The sequence below is a fragment of the Malaya genurostris genome, chromosome 3 (genome assembly GCF_030247185.1).
Source record: "Malaya genurostris strain Urasoe2022 chromosome 3, Malgen_1.1, whole genome shotgun sequence".
Lineage (NCBI taxonomy): Eukaryota > Metazoa > Arthropoda > Insecta > Diptera > Culicidae > Malaya > Malaya genurostris.
Window position 1 is genome coordinate 170,342,713 of NC_080572.1, and position 19,137 is coordinate 170,361,849.

The 19,137-nt window shown below is 38.7% G+C and overlaps 1 protein-coding gene across 8 annotated transcripts in view; it reads left to right on the plus strand.

The window, feature by feature from the left end:
* LOC131435052 (folliculin-interacting protein 2) overlaps positions 1–11,751 on the plus strand; it is a 33,073-nt gene extending 21,322 nt beyond the window's left edge. For all 8 annotated transcript variants that reach the window (XM_058602531.1, XM_058602536.1, XM_058602530.1 and 5 more), the window contains exons 3-6: positions 7,439–7,658; positions 7,723–8,778; positions 8,840–9,060; positions 9,124–11,751. In XM_058602531.1, the coding sequence (XP_058458514.1) occupies positions 7,439–7,658; positions 7,723–8,778; positions 8,840–9,060; positions 9,124–11,356 (3,730 nt within the window). In that variant the 3' untranslated portion in view covers positions 11,357–11,751. The remainder of the gene's footprint in view (positions 1–7,438; positions 7,659–7,722; positions 8,779–8,839; positions 9,061–9,123) is intronic.
* Positions 11,752–19,137: the final 7,386 nt, after the last annotated feature.

Consider the following 19,137-nt stretch of genomic DNA (forward strand, 5'->3'; position numbering starts at 1 on the left):
GCTTATGCTAGTTTACGTCCTAACAAGATGCAATGAAAAAAAACCACTGTAATATTAAAGACAATATGAATAATATGAGAAAGACATCATCACACCACTAGGTGAATTAAAACGGTTTTATTGTAAAGAAGCTCTTATTGTTTTGTCCGACACTGTACGTTCCTGTTTTCAATAATTCACGAATTGGCTCCAAATTCGACAACCCATAAATTTTCTGATCGAAATTATTTTCTATTATTTTGTTCATTATCAGTGGCGTCTCGTGACAAAATTTACGGGTTGTGCATTGATTAGGGCGCTGGTCTTACAAACCAGTTGTCGTATGTTCGAGCCCCGACCTGGAAGGATTCGTAGTGTCAGTAGAATCGTAGCACTAGCCATGCAATGGTTCTGTACACTCTGAATCGGCTGCGAAGTCACAAGTGAAACAGAAGGTCAAATTCCACTACAGGAATGTAATACCAAGGCTTTGCTTTTGCACTGATTAAGGTGGTATGATATCAAATATAACAGTTCGTTGTAAGTGAAAACTAAAGATTCCCCAATGGATAACTGCATAAAAAAAAAAAAAATAAAAACACTTCGACGTTGTAACAGAGACAGCAATTTGTTTTCAACTGCCATAAGCATAGGCCACTGAAACCTCTCCTGAAGGTGGCATCGCAAGCAGCTTAGAGAAAATTTGTACATGTTGTGTTGTGGACAAAATTACTCATTATTTCATATTCAGTACCATCCGATATGCTTTCATCGAATAAAAAGAGAATCTAAAAAATTATTAAATGCGAAGTGCCGGGATATTCATTCCTTGAATTTGACCGGTTGTGCAGTGCACGAGGTGCACATAAGGACGAGACGCCACTGTTCATTATTACTCACATTCATTAGGAGAGACTGCGGCTGCCCCTGGCACAGTATATATCTAACGAACCAGCAATTATTTCGATACAATTTGCTGGATGACGCTGAGTCAATTCCGTTTGGAAATTCTTTACGGATTTTTGAAACATAACTAAATATTTAATTCTTTTTTGCCTTTCTCATATAGAAAGGTATATGCAATGACTTTAAAAATGGACTAGACAAAATTAGTCCGAAGGGCTGAGCAATGTGTGTGGGTGCGTTTATGTATGTGTGTGTATATGTCAAATAATCTCACTAGGTTTTCTCGGAGATGGCTGAACCGATTTTGACAAAACAAAGGTTCAAATGAAAGGTCTTGTGGTCCCATGCGGAATTCCTGAATTTCATCCGGTTCCAGAATTCTAGGGTAAAGTGCATTAAAAATTTTATGCCTGCAATTGAAGCAGTGAAACAAAAGACGTACAAAATTTTCTAAACTGGCCTCAAAACTACTCCAATCGGTAGTCATCATCAACAGACGGCCAAACAAAGCGATTTCGGCTATCCTGGTTCCCGGTATTCGATTAACAACGAGAGATAGCTTAGCATAGCTTGAATAAGCGTAGCTAAATTGACCATCCGGGAGTCTCCCGTGATTGATCAGAAACCAGTTGAAATTGCATATTGAACCGAATGCATGATACTTGGGGAGTTGTAGATCATGCTTAACGTGCAACCTAAACTGACTTAGAGCATGGACTGATCAATAACATAGATGGTAATAGACAGCCGTAATACTGGCAAGACATCACTCGATCATCATCAATCGAACAACAACGCCTTACGCGATACGAAGTAATGTCCATATTCATTCTCTAACCAAAATTAAAAAAATACCGAATGGATCCTCCTCGTAGTCTAAACTATATTTACATTCGTCCTAGTTAAGTACGGTTACAAAACATATCTGCACGGTTATAAACTTCGCGGTCGCGGCTTAAACTTAGCGTTAAACCCGAAGAAAAATAGATCCAACGTTCCCCGAATAATCGACGAAGTTTATTCTAGCCCGATTTTTAGTAAGGAAAAATATAACAAGATTGTAAGTAAGAAAAAAATATCTCTAAGGAACGATCTCACCAGTATCCTGCTTCTCCTATTCGCATTGCTGTAAACAACGCGAGATGACACACCACTACTGAAAAAATAAAAGAAAATCATCACTCGCGGATGGGTTTGCTGCTGACCAATTTTAAATTTTCAGTTTGAATCACACTTGTAAATTATTAAACACATTTCATATTAATCTGATAACACCGACAATGATATGCAGATGGCGCTTCGATCGGTTGACGTCGTTCAATTTTGGGCGGTCAATTCACAATTTGAGTCACTTGAACTTTTTTTTAGTTTCGCGAATCAGCAATATTCAATGAATAACACTTTTCACTAATCAACACACACTTGCCACAGCTGCACTATCACTCAAAATAACTGTTTCGATCAATCACTTCACTATATAAGTTACTTGATACACATTGTAATTAGACTTTTTCAAGGGTAACGCTTATGAACCGCATCGTACTCCCAGTGAGCATTCGACTAACGACGAGAGATAGTAGTCATCAGTGCAGTAAAACTTCATTCAATTCAATTGAAACTGAATGTGGAACATATTGACATATCTCTACTGCAGTAAACTTCACTCTCTGACACACACACAATGTTTGCTGACGGCCCGAACGAGCAGCATTCAATTCATCTCTCGTTTCTCTTCAATCAAGGCTCAGTTTAATTACCGTCAGTTGATCTCTCTAAGTAACAAAATATCTCTTTCAATAGTGTGAGAGCGGCCTTCAAATGAGGTTCATGTAAACAATTTAATTGGTTCAACAAAATAGATGAAAGACAAATCAGATAGCTGAAATATCAATCACAGAATACACAAAAAAAAATAATTGTTTCCTCCTTTAGTTTTCATTTTTCATACTTTACTCCATTAATAATTCTATTCGTTCGAACTTGCTTAAAATGACTAAGTACGATTATTCAACTGACGATAAATTCTGGGAGCTTCACTTGAAAATGGCAGCAAAAGTCAAATGAATATGCTGACGATCGGCGACCATAAATTGCAGTTTCATCTTATATTATTCGATTGAAAATGAAATTTTACCGCACTAGTAGTCATATAATCAAAAATGGATCTCAATCATTTTTCTCAGATATGGCAGAACTGATATTCCTAATCTTAGGTTCAAATGAATGGTCTTATGGTCCTACATACTGTTCTCTTCGGATTCAACAAAAAAATACACTGTCGCTTAATGTGCGATGTCCAAATCGTATGAAATCTTCTAAATTTTAAACAATTTTGGGATCGTATTTTTCGAACTTTACGGCCATACGAACCGATTTCGATTATACCGGTTCTCGGGTTCAGGTCCCGGAAGTGTAAGAGTGGAACTCACTAAGAGATTTTGGAGTTTGCGTTGGTCACTTCATCACGACTTGGTGTGAAAACTAATGCACAATTTTTAAGGTAGAAGCTACACAACGGTGTACATAATTTAGGTGATAACCTAGTTGTAATGGCTGTTTTTTCAATTTTCAAAAAGTGTCATTTTTAGCCCATGTCTCCCCTATAACATATAAGCTCCTACTAAAGCCCAATGAAGTCTCTACATTTTTCGCATTAAATCATTAGTCCTACACATCGTGACCGAGGTGGAGGTATAAATGTCAGAATTAACGTAGGTAAAGTCTCGTGAGCTATAATTGCGAAACAGTATCTTGTCAACAGAACGCCGTAAGTCTGTTTTTATCTTAAAGACTTGAATCGATGAACCAGAACGAATAGAAACTAGGTTAAGCTAATTAATTTTTCATTGTTTGTAGCCTTTCCTATCGCAGGGAGAATGCGACAAATCCCTATACAAATCACCTAGTGACGTAACTGCAGACCACAATCGGAAGGTAATCCGTCACCAACGGAATGAGGCTTACGGTTCGACGTGGTAACTGCTAATTACCCATATCGAAATTGCAGCTACGGTATGATAAGCTATATTCCCACACGAGCAGAGCGCGGTCTCCATTTCACGTAGGCTTACTTTTGCTTTGCTTGGTTGTCTGCCATAACTCAAGATAAGAGTGATAATAATGGAAAATCTACCGCGGTCCACGCCACGCCAGTCACATGCTTTTAATTCCAATGGCCAATACCAGTGATGCATATCAACAACAACAACATCATCATAAATGCGGTAGCATGTTTACCGCTATGAGTAGTGTCCCTTCATCAAAAATATTCCATGTGTCGCGATCATTCATTATCACGCTTTTTTTAAGTGCAAAATTCTTAAAAGAGTGTCAGACAGACTGGCAGACTATCACGAGGATTATTGACACCTTGTATGCGAATACTGGAAAATATCAGAAATCCATTACGATATGAATGTTGGGTCAGGCTGATTATCATCATTAGCTCGAATCCATATGGAAAGCTCGTTTAGTAATTTGGTTCAGATATTTTGTTTTTTTTCCTTTTGTGAATTTCACATTTGCCGTGGAAACATACACATAAAAAATAAAATGAATATCATTTTTATTAACACAACATAACAATTTCATCATATTACTATTTGAATAACTGCTTTATCGAAAGAGAAAAAAATTGGCTTCGATATTGGGAAGTTCAATGGATTTTCGGTGTGATTTCAATTGAGAATCGGTACTGCTAAGTCTCCTTTTTCATAACTGAGAAATCAACGCAATATATTAATATATTATGTCTTCTTAACCGGAATTATCTGCATTTTGTTGTTCGAACTTGATCAATGATCAAATAGCAGCTTTCAAACGAGCCGAGGGTAAACAATTAGTTGTATTAGTTACGCTTGTAACTGGTTTGTGCAAAATGCACTTTATTAGTTCCATTTTCTTTCGCGTTTCGTCTTCGACACATCAATGCTGTAGCAGTGCAAATAAAACTGCTTATCCCACCTAGCTTACTCTATTTAAGTAACGGCTTTTACATTATCGCGCTAAAGCGGAGCTAGGTGGGGATAGTAGTTTAATTGGAACTGCTATAGCATTGATGAGTCGAAGACGAAACGCGAAAGAAAATGAGCCAAGAATAGTTGAAATCGTGTCTGCCATCTCCGAAAAAAATTAACGAGAGAAAAAACGTGATTCAATCCACCTAGTAGTATAATGATGCCTTCTTTATGTCACAAATATCTATATATCAATAATGTTGGAAAAGGGAAAAAGTGTGTGTAGCAAGTGTTCTCTGGTATGCGTGAACCGATTTACAAAGGCTTCTTGTTTGTTTGAAAAATGGCGTTTATGCAAAGGTTTTAGGCTATATTGCACAAGGAAAATCCTTCGGGAAAGTTAAGAAAGTACAGATAAATTTTTTGTATGGAATTGAAAATTTTCCACTCGATGCATGATAGATAGGATAATTGTTTGGCGCGTGTCTAGTTGTGCAATACTTGCCCGATGTAGAGCAAAATATGAACACTAGATTATTTAAACAAAACCTGTTTTAATCCACCTAGTGGTGTAATGATGCCTTTCTCATGTACATATAATATTGTGGTATTCTATTCAAAATTTTTCTCTTCGATTTTTGAAAGAAACCAAGAGATTGTTTGTGCATAACATACAGAATAAAACAGTTCTTTGATTGCATATGTCATCCTTACTATTATATGCACTTCCGGCACCGGAACCCGAGAACCGGTATAATCAAAGTCGGTTCGTACGGCCACCAACTAACATGACACACAAGCTCTACTAGTACGCACTCACAATTACGATTTAAATGTTTGTTGCATCCCAAAATATTTGAAAAACGGTGTACAAAATTGAACACACTTTACCCAATGACTCCGGAACCGGAAGTCGGATCCGGATAAAATTCAAAAATTGCGTATGGGACCAGGAGACCTTCCATTTGAATCTAAGTTTGTGGAAATCGGTCGAACCATCGCTGAGAAAAGTGAGAGATCTATTTTGGTATATATGACCACTATTTCCGGTACTTCCGGAACCGGATACCGGGAACCAGGATAGCCGGAATCGGTTTGTTTAGTTGCCTACTGATAATGACTATCGATTTGTGTAGTTTTGAGACTAGTTTAGAAATTTTTTTACGTTTTTTGTTTCGCCGGTTTAAGTGACGGTGTACAATATTGAACACACTTTACCCTCTAACTCCGGAACCGGAAGTCGGATTCGGATGAAATTCAGGAATTCCGTATGGGACCACGAGACCTTTCATTTGAATCTAAGTTTGTCAAAATCGGTTCAGTCATCTCCGAGAAAACCTAGTGAGATTATTTGACACATACACACACACACACACATACACACACATACATACATACACACACAGACATTGCTCAGCTCGGCGAACTGAGTCGAATGGTATGTGACACTTGGCCCTCCGGGCCAATTTTCACTAGTCGGTTTTTCAAGTGATTGCATAACCTTTCTATATGGGAAAGGCAAAACGTTAGACCCGCTACGATTTTTTTGTGTGTGCAAATTTTACTGAGCCTACTTGATCTATGTGTTCCACTATTTCGAACCACCTGTTTAAATAAGCATGGGCACCAAATAAACAGGCGTTCAGCCATCTCCGAGAAAAGTGAGCGGAGAGAAAATTTGTTGAAAGGTGCGCACAAATACACATACTGATATTCCCCGATCTCGTCGAGTTGAATCGAAAGATATATTATACTACAGGTCTTTAAGGCACCGTACGAAAGTCGGGTTTTCCAGAATTTCTAATACCTATAGAGAAAAGCAAAATGTGCGGAAGTCGGGTGAAACTTTAATAATGAAGTTCAATAGCGAGTTATCTTTATTTATAATGTTGTCATAGTGTAACAAAGTCAAAGATTTTTTGTCAGATGACGTCGGTGAATTGCTGGCGGACACTGTTGTAATAGATGAAGAACTATGTAGCTGTGACGACGTTGTAGAGGAAGAAAGCGTAGAGATGAATGCGGATCATATTTAGTGTAGGTCATAATACTGCCATAGCTATATCAATTGAATATGGCTCCAGAAACTAGTTCTTAAACTAAACGCAATGGTAGGTAAAATGATAACGAATCTAACAATATATCATGCACTACAACAAAGCGAATCAGCTTCAATAATCGGTTTTTGATATTTACTGTTTAGAAACAATGAGATAGACTTTCACTTTCGTTTGGCCGAACCAAAGAGAAGGCTGTCTGCTTTCCGAAAAATCATCTCTTTTATTTTTTTTTCAAGAAATAAGATTTCCAGAGCTCGCATAAAAACCATGTAAATTCCGAAAAAATTTTCCCAATAGCCTAAATTGCTGAAAATTGTTCCCAATAGTATTCATTTAGTATGTGCAAAGCCTTGGTTAACTACCTCTTTAGAGATTTTTAAATAAAAATTTTCTGTACTCACATTCGCCCAGGCATAGATAATGTGTCTTCATTTAGAAAAAACTCTGATAATTGAAAAAAATCATACTCGTTCATTCTAATGGGATCTGATTCTGGCAATCCATACTGATTAGAATCGTTGTTTTGTTTACTTACAGAGAATCGGCATTCACCGCAGACCAGGTCCGCGTGATTCTATTTCGCGAATGTGACATCCGAGGACGTAAGCTTTTGTTTGATTCTGGTGCAATCGAAAAAATGACCGATGCTTCTCCTGAAACAGAATCGATCACTGCAGCGATATCCACTTCCTCGACACAAAACCACAGAATTATTCCGCAGTGCGGGAAGTGTGATCATTGCAAATTACTGTTTCAGGTTTGTATCCAAATGTATTCTAAATCTCTTCTGTGTACTCATAATCTATTTGTTTTGTTTACAGCATCATACCAATCCAAAGAATGACATAAAGTCGTTGGCCGAAATGATCTTCGGATCTGCACCGATTGCGTTCCAGGGCAGTAGTTTGAAGGTACATTGGTTGCAAAGTCCTAAGACTATTATGTACTCCCACGTATTTCCTATGCCGGTACGACACGCAACTAACAGTAGCAGTAATAGTAGTAAAAAAATGTCGAATTCCACATATTTAGGCTCTGAATTGCCTGGTAATGGACAAAGTGGGTTCTACTATGAAAAACATCCATCAGGTAGTGACCTTAGCTCGATTGATACAACCTCGTTACGTTCGTTTACCGTCACTTCCTCTACTTCGACTCAATACGATATCTCGAACAATCACAGGCAGCGACCACCGCTACCAATTGAGTTCGCGCATTTCGACCGTCTTGCTGATCCGAGACATTCAACCAACAGCGGTTTGGATTCGGGTTATGGTGGAACAGATCCTTGGACATTTTCATCAAATCAGTCGCGTCATCCGTTGTCTTCGCATCGGAGTAGTTTAGCATCGATTTGTAGTGACTACGAATGTTTCCGAAGGTTGAGTGTAGATACCAATATTGATATTCCGCAACCTCTGAATTGTACTAGTTTGGACAACTGTAGTCAGTTCGGCAGTTTTCATCGACGTGTATCAAAAAATCTTTCCACCTCATTTGAAAACCGTCTCACCTTAGCAGATCATGTTGGTCACGTTGACGAGCTCAATCCGAATCTTTCGGTAAACACCAACAGTCAAGTGACAGCAAGTGATGGTTGTGTCGGTAACAGAAACCGGCGGAATAGTGAAACAATGGAACTGACTCGGCGAAAAGCTTTTAGTGGAGACGTTCTTTCTACCTCAACCAATTACCACGGAAGACCATTTAGTAAAAAGGCACGTCTTGGAATTGCATTGTGCGTTCAACTGAACGAAGGTATGCCACAAGACATTGAAGCATTCTGCTCTGAACACATGAGCATTTTCGAATCGATGCTATGTCGCTTAAGAATGGCTGCCGAAAACGCCTGTTATAGGTGGCCTCAATTTCTTCAGGTAAATTTTCTCTAGACATATATGTTGAACACATGGCATTGATGCATAATTTGTTTTACAGATAATGCTATCAGCATGGCACTCGACGCAGGAATGCTTAATAGATTTTTTCACTGCACCAAAGCTGATCAATCCTGTGTGGATTACTCTCAGTAGTGGAGCGTCGAAGGTTGGAGTTCATAGTGGCACATATCCTAACCGGTCGGCGTTGACAATTGCCAATAATTTCATGAACGATCTTTGCTCCCTGCTTTCGCTGGCTGATACGAAGGATACAAATCTGTGAGTATTCAAAACTTTTCACAACATGCACCTCTTGAAAATCATGATTTTATATTGTTGCAGGTTCATCAGTACACTGCTGACAGCAGTACTAACGCATCACTTGGGTTGGGTGAGCACCATTTCCCCAGGAAGTAGTTCTGTTGATGAAGTTTCCGGAAGTTCCTCCACCATACAACAGGAAAAGAAAAAACTTTACGAAATAACAGCCAATCATCCATATAATGTTTTATGGGCTCAATTGAGTGATTTGTATGGAGCAGTTGGACACCCAGTGAAACTGTCGAGAACCATAATTTGCGGCAGCCCTCAATTAAGCAGTACCATGGAGAAAATTCTAAATGTCTTATCATATTTTATAAGGTGTAGTGAAATCAAACGGACTGTTCATGTAGAAGCTTTTGACGAAGGCAAAGTTAAACAGGCCTTCAATGCACAAAAAATTGTCAATAATTATAATGACAGCATGAAGGGGCTTCCTGAAAACAGTTGTAGAGAAGGAAATGGGGAACAAAAATCCCCCAGATTTATGAGAACAGAATCCGGAATGATTCGTTCAGCAACCAGAACCAAAGACTTAACCTCCATGGCAGGAAATGCGGCAAGTCCTGCTGAAAGTGAACTAGCCAAGCTGTTGAAGAAAACCGTTATGAATGATATTCCTAATGTTCTGGTTTATCGGGACTCTAGATTCGTACAACAAGAACTTAGGATAGGTAACAAAAGTATGGACACGGAGATGGTGATGGATGCAAATCAAAAACAGTTTCTTGAGGTTATCTATCACATAAAAAAAGAAGTTGATGGTTCACAGATAAAAATGACCTTAACTCAGCCGGATGAAACCGGACAGGAAGCTATAGAGCTAGATGTTAATGACAAAGATGATGTCGAATCTGTTCGGTTATCGCGATTGATCACAGATACCAATATAGGTGAAGGGGAACATAGTCAGCGAATATTTTGGGGTTTGGAACGGATAAAAGAAGGCTTTTCTATGGAACAGTTGAAATACATCGATGGTCTGCGAGGTGATTATGGAGTATTGATGCAAAATAAACCTAAGGAGGACGTGGTGTTTGTATTAGGAGACAATGAACAGTTAGTAAACATTAAACATACAAAATCTACGACAGGTGCTGGTAAACCAGTCGAACTTGGGGCAGTGGGAGGGAAAAAACCTTGCTCGCATAGCAAGCTTCGAAAACATTCCGTCATCTTTAATTTTGATCGCTACCCAAAGGTGGTGGAAAATTATTTGAAAAGTCAAAATTTGGACTTCGCTGAATACGATATGCTTGAGAAGGGAGTAAAGTTGGAAATGGCACTCAAACCCAACCTAGAAAGCGAATCCGCACCCTTACCCGATTCAACAGAAGAAGAATGCGATGTGTGTCGAAACACATCTCTCTTTTATCTGCAAACTCCGACCAATGCATCAGAGTTGGAATTTTCCAACGAACTCAATGAGGAAAGTAGTTACTACGGATCTTTCAACGAATCAACAAGCAAAACAAGTCTGGAGGAGGAATTACGAAAGTATCCAAGGTTTCAGATGAACGATAACATTCCGAGAATGTATTCAACGACTATGGCAACATTGGAAGAAAACTGTGAACTAAAGGCCAAACACCCGGACAGTATTTTAAAGTTGGTGGAGATTCCAATGTCTAAAACGACAAGCATTACTAGTTTGAACGATGAGAACAATAATGATAAGACTGATAAGCTAGGAAAATCTGTTTTAAAAGCAGGATTTATCCCTTCGCTTTTCTCTCGTGTTACCGATCACTACATCCCGGATATGATCCTTCAGGGTACTACAGCTTTACCCATTAAATGGGAAAAAGCATTGAAAAAAGATCTTGGCTTTGCAGCTAAGTTTGCTATAATGGAACCGTATCCGATAGAAAATTTAGCTGTTGTAGCTAACTTGGAGATGCATGAGGTTCGCATTGTTTCATCTCACACAGCATCATCGCTGAGCCCATCTAATAGTGATGGTGATGTGGTCGGTATGTCACAACTGGTTTCATCTATGCTGGAAACAGTTCATGCAATGTGGAGTTCAGGTTTATCTGCCTTTCAGTGTATGGCATACATCGAATCGAAAATGCGCGAATTCTACCTGCAGTCAGAAACGATTGCTAGTTTTCTACTGGCCACAGACTTTTGCACCATTGGATCAATCACTTCAGCATTGGACATCACTGCCAACGATATGCCACTGCTGTTATCGGTGGCATCAATTCATGCACCCGAGGTGACGAGACGCTATGGAATACAATTCCGATAACGATGCTGGGGACATCAAGAGTAGCGTTTGTGATATTAGAGTTTAAGGTCCAAAGTGCACTGAGTGCTTCAGATAGATCTGTTAGGTATTAAATAATTATTTAATAATTATTTAAGTAATAACTCATCTTCAAATCAGTGAGGGTGTAGCTAGCTCTCTTCAACGGCGATAATATAATCAATGTCAATCCGCGTTGTGACTTAACGTTTATCAAAATTTGACTATATTAAGCGCCAGTTGAGACTATAACGAATTAGTATATAGCTTCGATGGTTGCTATTGATAAATTAATTATTGTATTTTATTTGTTAAAAGGAATAAAAACAAAAATGGTGTAATGAAAATTTTATGCGCAGTTGCTTGAGTGCGAAATAATAACAAAAAACTAGCTTTATGCTCCCAATTAATTATTAGTTCCGTGATTTGTTTGCCGATGACATCCGAATCTTTTTCGAACAGCTTAATGTTCTGTTAGGTATTCTCTTCGTTTCTGAATTTTTTATGAATAGGGATATTTCCATTCTGCGTGTTGATCAGGTGGAAAATTTTACGTTCGATCGAAAGGCAGAATCGGGGTGATTGTACTTATCACTATGCTTGTCAACTGCACAGGCCACGTCCGCCATTCTTAAGATGCGAGTAGGGTCTAACACTTTTGAAAAATCATTTATTATTTTCTTAATATTTTCGTATAGTAAAACATTTCAAGCCTATTGGAACAAGACTCGGGAACTTGACAAAACATTCTTGAAATGTTTCATTATAATAAATTATAAAAGAAAAAATATTTTTTTTTTTTGAAAATGTCAGGCCCTACGGGCTCTCTGGAGTAATAAATTGTTTCCATTGATTTTATAGACAAAAAACTTTTTCACATTGGGGGCCAAAGGTGTATGACATCCTGGAAAGAGCGACAAACATCATATCATACTGTTTGTATCGGCAGTTTGATAGACTTAGCTCTGGTCGACACAAGCTCCGACCTCATATCTACCCGCAGTCAAATGATGACCGGTGACTCCTGTTTTTAGCAGAATGAGGAGGTGCGGAGTATTAGCAAGCGGTGGGACAAAGTGCAACAGGTGACAAGGAACTAACACCTAACTACAGGTGCCTCGATTGACAATTCACTTTGTGATCTTCCTAATATTCTTAACGTGGGAGGCGTGCAACACTTAAACTGGTGTTATAAACATATTATATATTTATTATATTTTAAGTACTAGTAACTATAATATTACCCTTTCTGAATTACACCCCTCTATTTCAGAATAAGAAGTGAAACCGGCCGTAACAATTGAATGAAATTCAACTTAACAGAAATTAAACTTTATACAGAAACCGATTGCAAAATGAAAACGGAAGTGGTGGCGGTGCAAGAGGGATCACTGCTTGTGTGTCGAATTAAGGGTGATGGAAACTGCTTGTTCTCAGCACTTGCTCATCAAATATGGCGGTCCCCTCCCAACTCGGAACTAAACGATATCCACGCCAGATCACTGCGCGCTACAGCTGTATCGTTTTATCGCGAACACATTGATTTTTGTGAGGACCGATTGCTACCACAAGCATTGGTGATCTTCCCGGAGCTGGTAAACACAACCACCCCAGCTCAGCTAATTAATCACTACTTGGAATAATTGTCAAAGTCGGGTTTCTGGGGTGGAGAAGAAAGTATCTATGCGGTATCGGTAACATTCGGCCTCACCGTAAAAATTTTCAGATCGCTTATAATAGGACCACAAAGACGGGATACAACTAGTAATAGCAAACAAGCACATGATGAACATAGTCCACCGCATTGCTCCAGACGGCACATATAATCACTTTGACAGCGTACTGAGGCAGTATCAAAACGGTAGCGATGAACCTTCCCAGGGACCTTCCCAACAACGAGGATCAACAGCGCACCCATGCGAACAATTGTGCAGACAGGGGGAAACTAGGATTCCAGAAGTGCAGTGCAGCCTTCCGATCGGTCACTTACTATCCCCCTCACTAGCCACCTATGGAAAACAGTCGTGAGATAACCCAGCATAGTGACATAAGAGAAACTCCACCTCCATCTCTGCAACAAAAAAACATCGTAAGCATAGGAACATGGAACGTGGCCGGATGCTCCCACGAAGCGGATAGAGAATTTGTCGATCGCCAACTAGCGGAACAAGAAATAATAATAGCAGGTCTACAAGAGACACGAATGTCATCGTGCTTCGTTAACACTTCGTCATTCTCTTGGTTAAACGTCAACCGGCAACCTGCTTATTCTAAGATGGGAGGGGGAACGGCAGTGATAGTTTCACACATTCTTGTCCCCAAATGCAAATTTTCGAGAATCTCGGACAACGCTTGCTTAGTACAAGCCGAACTGTTCGGGGAGAGGATCACGATAATTTCGGTCTATGCACGGCCAGCGACAGGCCAGACGGACCCGGAAATAAATAACCTGCACAACTTTTTACAGCATCTGAACTATGCTGAGCGATCGAACACAATAATACTGGGTGATTGCAATGCTCATATTGGAAGTAGAGACCTGCTACCCTGCGACAAATCAATGATCGGCAAACATCTTTATCACCCCTGGAGCAACACCAACGGAGAGGCTCTCAAAGACATCTTGCAATCTTATGGCGTTCGCCTGTGCAGTTCATTTGGTCCTGACCCAAGCGTCATGTGTACATGGAAAAGAGGCAATAAACAATCTCAGATCGACCACATCATCATGCCGATAATAAAGCGATTTCACCGTCCTAAATGTCGATGTGTGGAATCAACATTTTCGGACCACCGTATCCTAAAGGTAACGGTACAGCATAAACGGCCTGGAAATTAACAGGCGAACACACAGCACCAAGACGGAGTGAAAAGAAGACGGATAGCTGCCAAACAGGCTCAACCTAGCGTGTCGTTGCTGACTACGGACCCCAAGGCAAAGGACCGTTATCACCATACTTTGGCCGGTAAACTAGCAATGCTGGATGGGAACCAACAAAACTTGAACGAACAGCTAAACTCTCTTAACGAAGCTGTTATGGACTCAGCTACCAGCACGCTGTGTACCCCCAGATCCCCCCAAACCCCGAGACGTACAAAAGCGTTGCCAATAAGCGCAGCCAAAGGGGCGCAGCACAGTCATAATGTCACTGGATCTCCGTAAGGCGTTCGACACTATTGACATTTCAGTAGTCCCCGAGGCACTCAATAGGAAAGGTGTACATTTTTTTGTTACACCTCTCAAACAATATTTTTACATTGATTAAACACAGATTAAAAAAGATACAGTTGTATATACTGGTTTTTCAACTATGAAACGCATATTTCGGCTAATTGGAGAGTTTACTAGATCTAAAGATGTTTAATGTCTGAGCGTGCGACACGAATTGTTCATAGCGCACTCGGCGCGCGCTTGTTTGAACGCATTGAGTACAAATTAAGTTCAGACGCGTTCTGCGTGTCGCGCGCTCGGATATGTTAAATATCTTTTGACCTAATAAAGTCTCCAATTGCTCATGTCACAAGAAAGATTGTGTAAAAAAATTAAATTCATCCGATTAGTAGAACTGGAGATAATCAATTTCAAAGCCGAGAAAATTTTTTTTATCGAAAATTCTGATACACGTGTATTATAATTTACAAAAAAACTGAAAAAAATAGCGATCGATCCTAAAATATGAAGGGAGCGAGTTACTGACGAGTTGCTGGCTTACTGGCTTCTCCTAACGGAGACGATGTGTTTAAAGGTGACATGATTTATGGGCCATTCGAATATGGATGAAATACTCTGTTATGTCGTGTCGCCTGAGAAACCATTGTAAATCTTGAGTGCTTGAAATTAATTTCTAATTTAAATAAGATGAACCTTTTTTACTCTTGTGCACTAGCGATACAAAATGTCAATGCATAAGCTTTTAGGTTAACTGGTCGATGCAAATGGTTCAGAATTGTCAGATGATGGCCCGATCACAGCGCTACGATCGGGCTGATATCGTTCTCAACCGGTCCGATAATCATCGACAAAGCTCACTGGGATAGAGTTACCACGAATCTGCTAAAAATATAACTGCATGCAAGAAAATTTTAAACACAAACTGGGCGAAGAGAAGGTTGAATATCGAAATCCTTAACACTAGTAACCACATCGATATAATTGCATATATTTGGGCTATTGATATAATTTCATCGCATACTACATAAATATAAATCAAAGCGAACAGGGTCTATGTTCTTGGTTCGTGCGTTCGATGTACTTAGAATTTCCGCACGGCAACTGAACGCTTCTTTTTGGTAATAAGAATCGATCTAATCAGACTCCTTGTAGTTTTTTTTCATTCACTTTATACAGGCTATACAATCGATGTGAAAACCGATTTTACAACCGAGGCCTGGAAGTTTCATATACCATTCGACTCAGTTTGTCAAGATCACAAAATGTATAATCTTACTATTATTGTTCTCAAAACTAGGTAGTATGAATGAAATTCCGATGTGTGATATGGCATTATATTTATAAGTTATGATTCACTGCATTTGTGGATTGTTTGCAATCTGTATCATTGATAAGATCTCGAAGGGGCTGCTCGATGGAATGATAATATCGGAAAACGATTTGTTCTCTATAGGAATCGGTTCTTCGGAATTCGATTCAGCTAATATCTGCTAAAATACTATCCGGAGTTCCATCATGTGGCAAAAATATGTATTCAATTTTCTCAGATGTGTCTGAATCGATTTCTACAAACTCAGATTGAAATGAAAAGTCTAACGAACTATTGCCATTGAACTCTATCAAGATCTGACTTTCAATTCCGGAATTACAGTGGATTTGTGTGGAAATTTTATTTGAAAGAACGTGTTTATATATTAGACGATGTAAACATGAACGTAATCCTTCGAATAAAACATATAATTCTTCTTTTGTGACAGTACTGTAATATTTCCATTCGGGAATACAATAAATATGAGAAAGGTTTCACTACACCACTAGGTGGATTAAAACAGGTTTTTGTTGCAGAAAACAGTTTTTGCCATTTTACATCCAAATGATAAAACAAATTGATCAAAAGACCTGCCTCAAGTGCGTGAACTTCAGATATCATATGAATCTTAAACAGCTAGCAACATTTAAATATACAAACATACACATGATAAACAAGGTTTTTTTTTATTGAAAATTAGTTAAAATTACTATTTCATATATTAGAGACTCGCCCACTTTTTCTGTTCAACGCCTTACAAAATAAAAAAGAGTTCTTGTCGGTAGGTTCACTATATTTTTGGTTTTGATAAATCGCCCCTCAAAGTTTATGCGCTTCAAAGGCATGAGTAAGCGGGAGTACGAACTATAGCTTCGATTGTATGTGAAGCTTCGCACTTATGTTCTTAGATAATGTACGAAAAATTTGAACCTTAAAAATAACTCTCCAGAGCTTGAGTTTGGTTGGTTGTTACAGTACAATAGATTTCCCGAGATTTTTGTATGTACTTATGATGTACCTTATGATCAAAAAAGAACCGGAATTTTCATTTTAAAATTCTCGCGCTTGTCCAATCGGTCTCTCAACCTTGGCAACACTTTTATACACATTCTGTCAAATTTTGACGCATATCGTAAGATTAGTTTTTGTTTGGCGTCTATACAAAGAAGTTGAAAAATTTTCGTGTGGCGATTTTTATAATGGATGAAAATTTAGAACAACGTGCGTGCATCAAATTTTGTGTTGAAAATGGATTTAAGTGTTCCGAAACGTTGAAAATGTTAGAAAAGGCCTTTGGTGAATCGTGTCTAGGAAAAACACAGGCATACGAGTGGTATAAACGCTTCAAAGGTGATCGTACAAGCTTAGATCATGATGAGATCCCTGGCCGCCCAACAACATCTGTTACTGAAGAAAACATTGAATCGGCGAAGCAAATCGTGTTGCAAAATCGTTCTGTACCGATTAGAGAGATTGCTGTGTTGTTGGGCATCTCTTATGGATCAGCCGAACACATTTTAACTGATGTTTTGGGTTTGAAACGCGTCGCTTCTCGGCTGGACCACAACCACGATAATGCGCCGGCTCACACAGCTTTGGTTGTGTCGCAGTTTTTGGCCAAAAACTCAACCAATATCATCAACCAAGTACCGTACTTTCCAGATATGGTCCCGTGTGACTTTTTCCTCTTCCTCAGACTCAAATTGCCATTGCGGGGAACGCGTTTTGAGACCATAGAAACCATAAAATAGAATTCGCTGCGTGAACTAAAGGTCATACCTTCGGCGGCCTAAAAAACTTGTATGGAAAATTGGATCAAGCGTTGGCATGCATGTATTGTCGCAGGAGGAGAGTACTTTGAAGGCGATAATAAAGAAATTTATTAAAAATTGAAATTTTGCGTTTTTACCTTTTTTTATATATATAAAAAATAGGTATAGAATTCGCTCAAACTTTAGAAAATTTTTCCGAGGCCCGGAGGGCCGAATGACATATACCAATCGATTCAGCTCGACGAACTGAGCAAATGTCCGTGTGTGTGTATGTGTGTGTGTCTGTATGTGTGTTGTCAACTAAGAGGTCGAGATCTCAGAGATGGCTGGACCGATTTTGATCGAACTAGTCGCAAATGAAAGGTCTCCCCGTCACCCAAAACGCTATTGAATGGTTTTGAGATCGGATGTTTACTTTTTGAGTTATACGAAGTTTATGTCAAAATTTTCAGTTTTTCACAGTATCTGTCACAATTGACCTTGAAAACAGAATATATTTAGATTCCGCACGGTAATAGCTATCCAACAAGCCATAGATTGTTAAAATCCGTCCATTTTTAAAGGAGATATCGAAACTTTTGTGTAAACGACTTTTCCCCCTATTCCAGCAGTAGGAGTTTTGAGCGCTGTATGACAAAGAAATGCTTGGGAGCAACGGAAAACACGATTTTTTATACTGTTACATGCAATTGTTTCTAAGTACCAAAAAGACTGTGTACAGCATCCTTTTTCATGACATTTAGCCTCGGACCGATTTTAGCACGGCTTGTTTTTGGTAACATAATTGTTCAAATATGACATATATAAACCAGATGATGGCAGAATTTTTTTAAATTATATTGTTTTAAACTACTTACAGCAATAAATGCTGGAAGAACATAACATCCATATACCATTCGAATCAGTTCGTCGAGATCAGAAAATGCGTGTGTGACAAATAATTTCACTCAATTTTCTCGGAAAATTTCTTTTCTACAAATTCAGATTCATACGAAAAGTCGTATGCTCCCGAACAAAGTTCCTGAATTATGTTTGGTTCCGACCTCTGGTTCCGGAACTACAGGATGATATGTGAAACGAAATCAAAATTGCGTAACTCATTCTTCTCGTAGATGGCTGAACCGATCTAAGATTCAAATGAAATCTAAGAATCATCTAAGATTCAAATGAAAAGTTTCTTGCTCTTCAGTCAGATCCAACTTCCGGTTTCGGGGATACAGGGTGATTTGTATAAAAATGTCTATTCCACATAAATTAATCAGGTTTATCGGGTTAGCAGATTTGGATAGTCGATAAAAAATTCAATTCGTGCTATGATTTCATAAAGATGTCTTCACAGATTTTCAAATATTTTGAAACAAATGTAAACTATACAGCTACTCAGGTGAATTTATCTGACTTCGGCCATACCGATTTTAGAATTCCGGTTCCAGTATAAAATCGTTTCTCAAAGCTTAATCGTTTTCTCAAAAAAAGCCTAATCAAATTTCAGAAACGAAAATTCAAATAAAAATAAACTTATATACAAAAT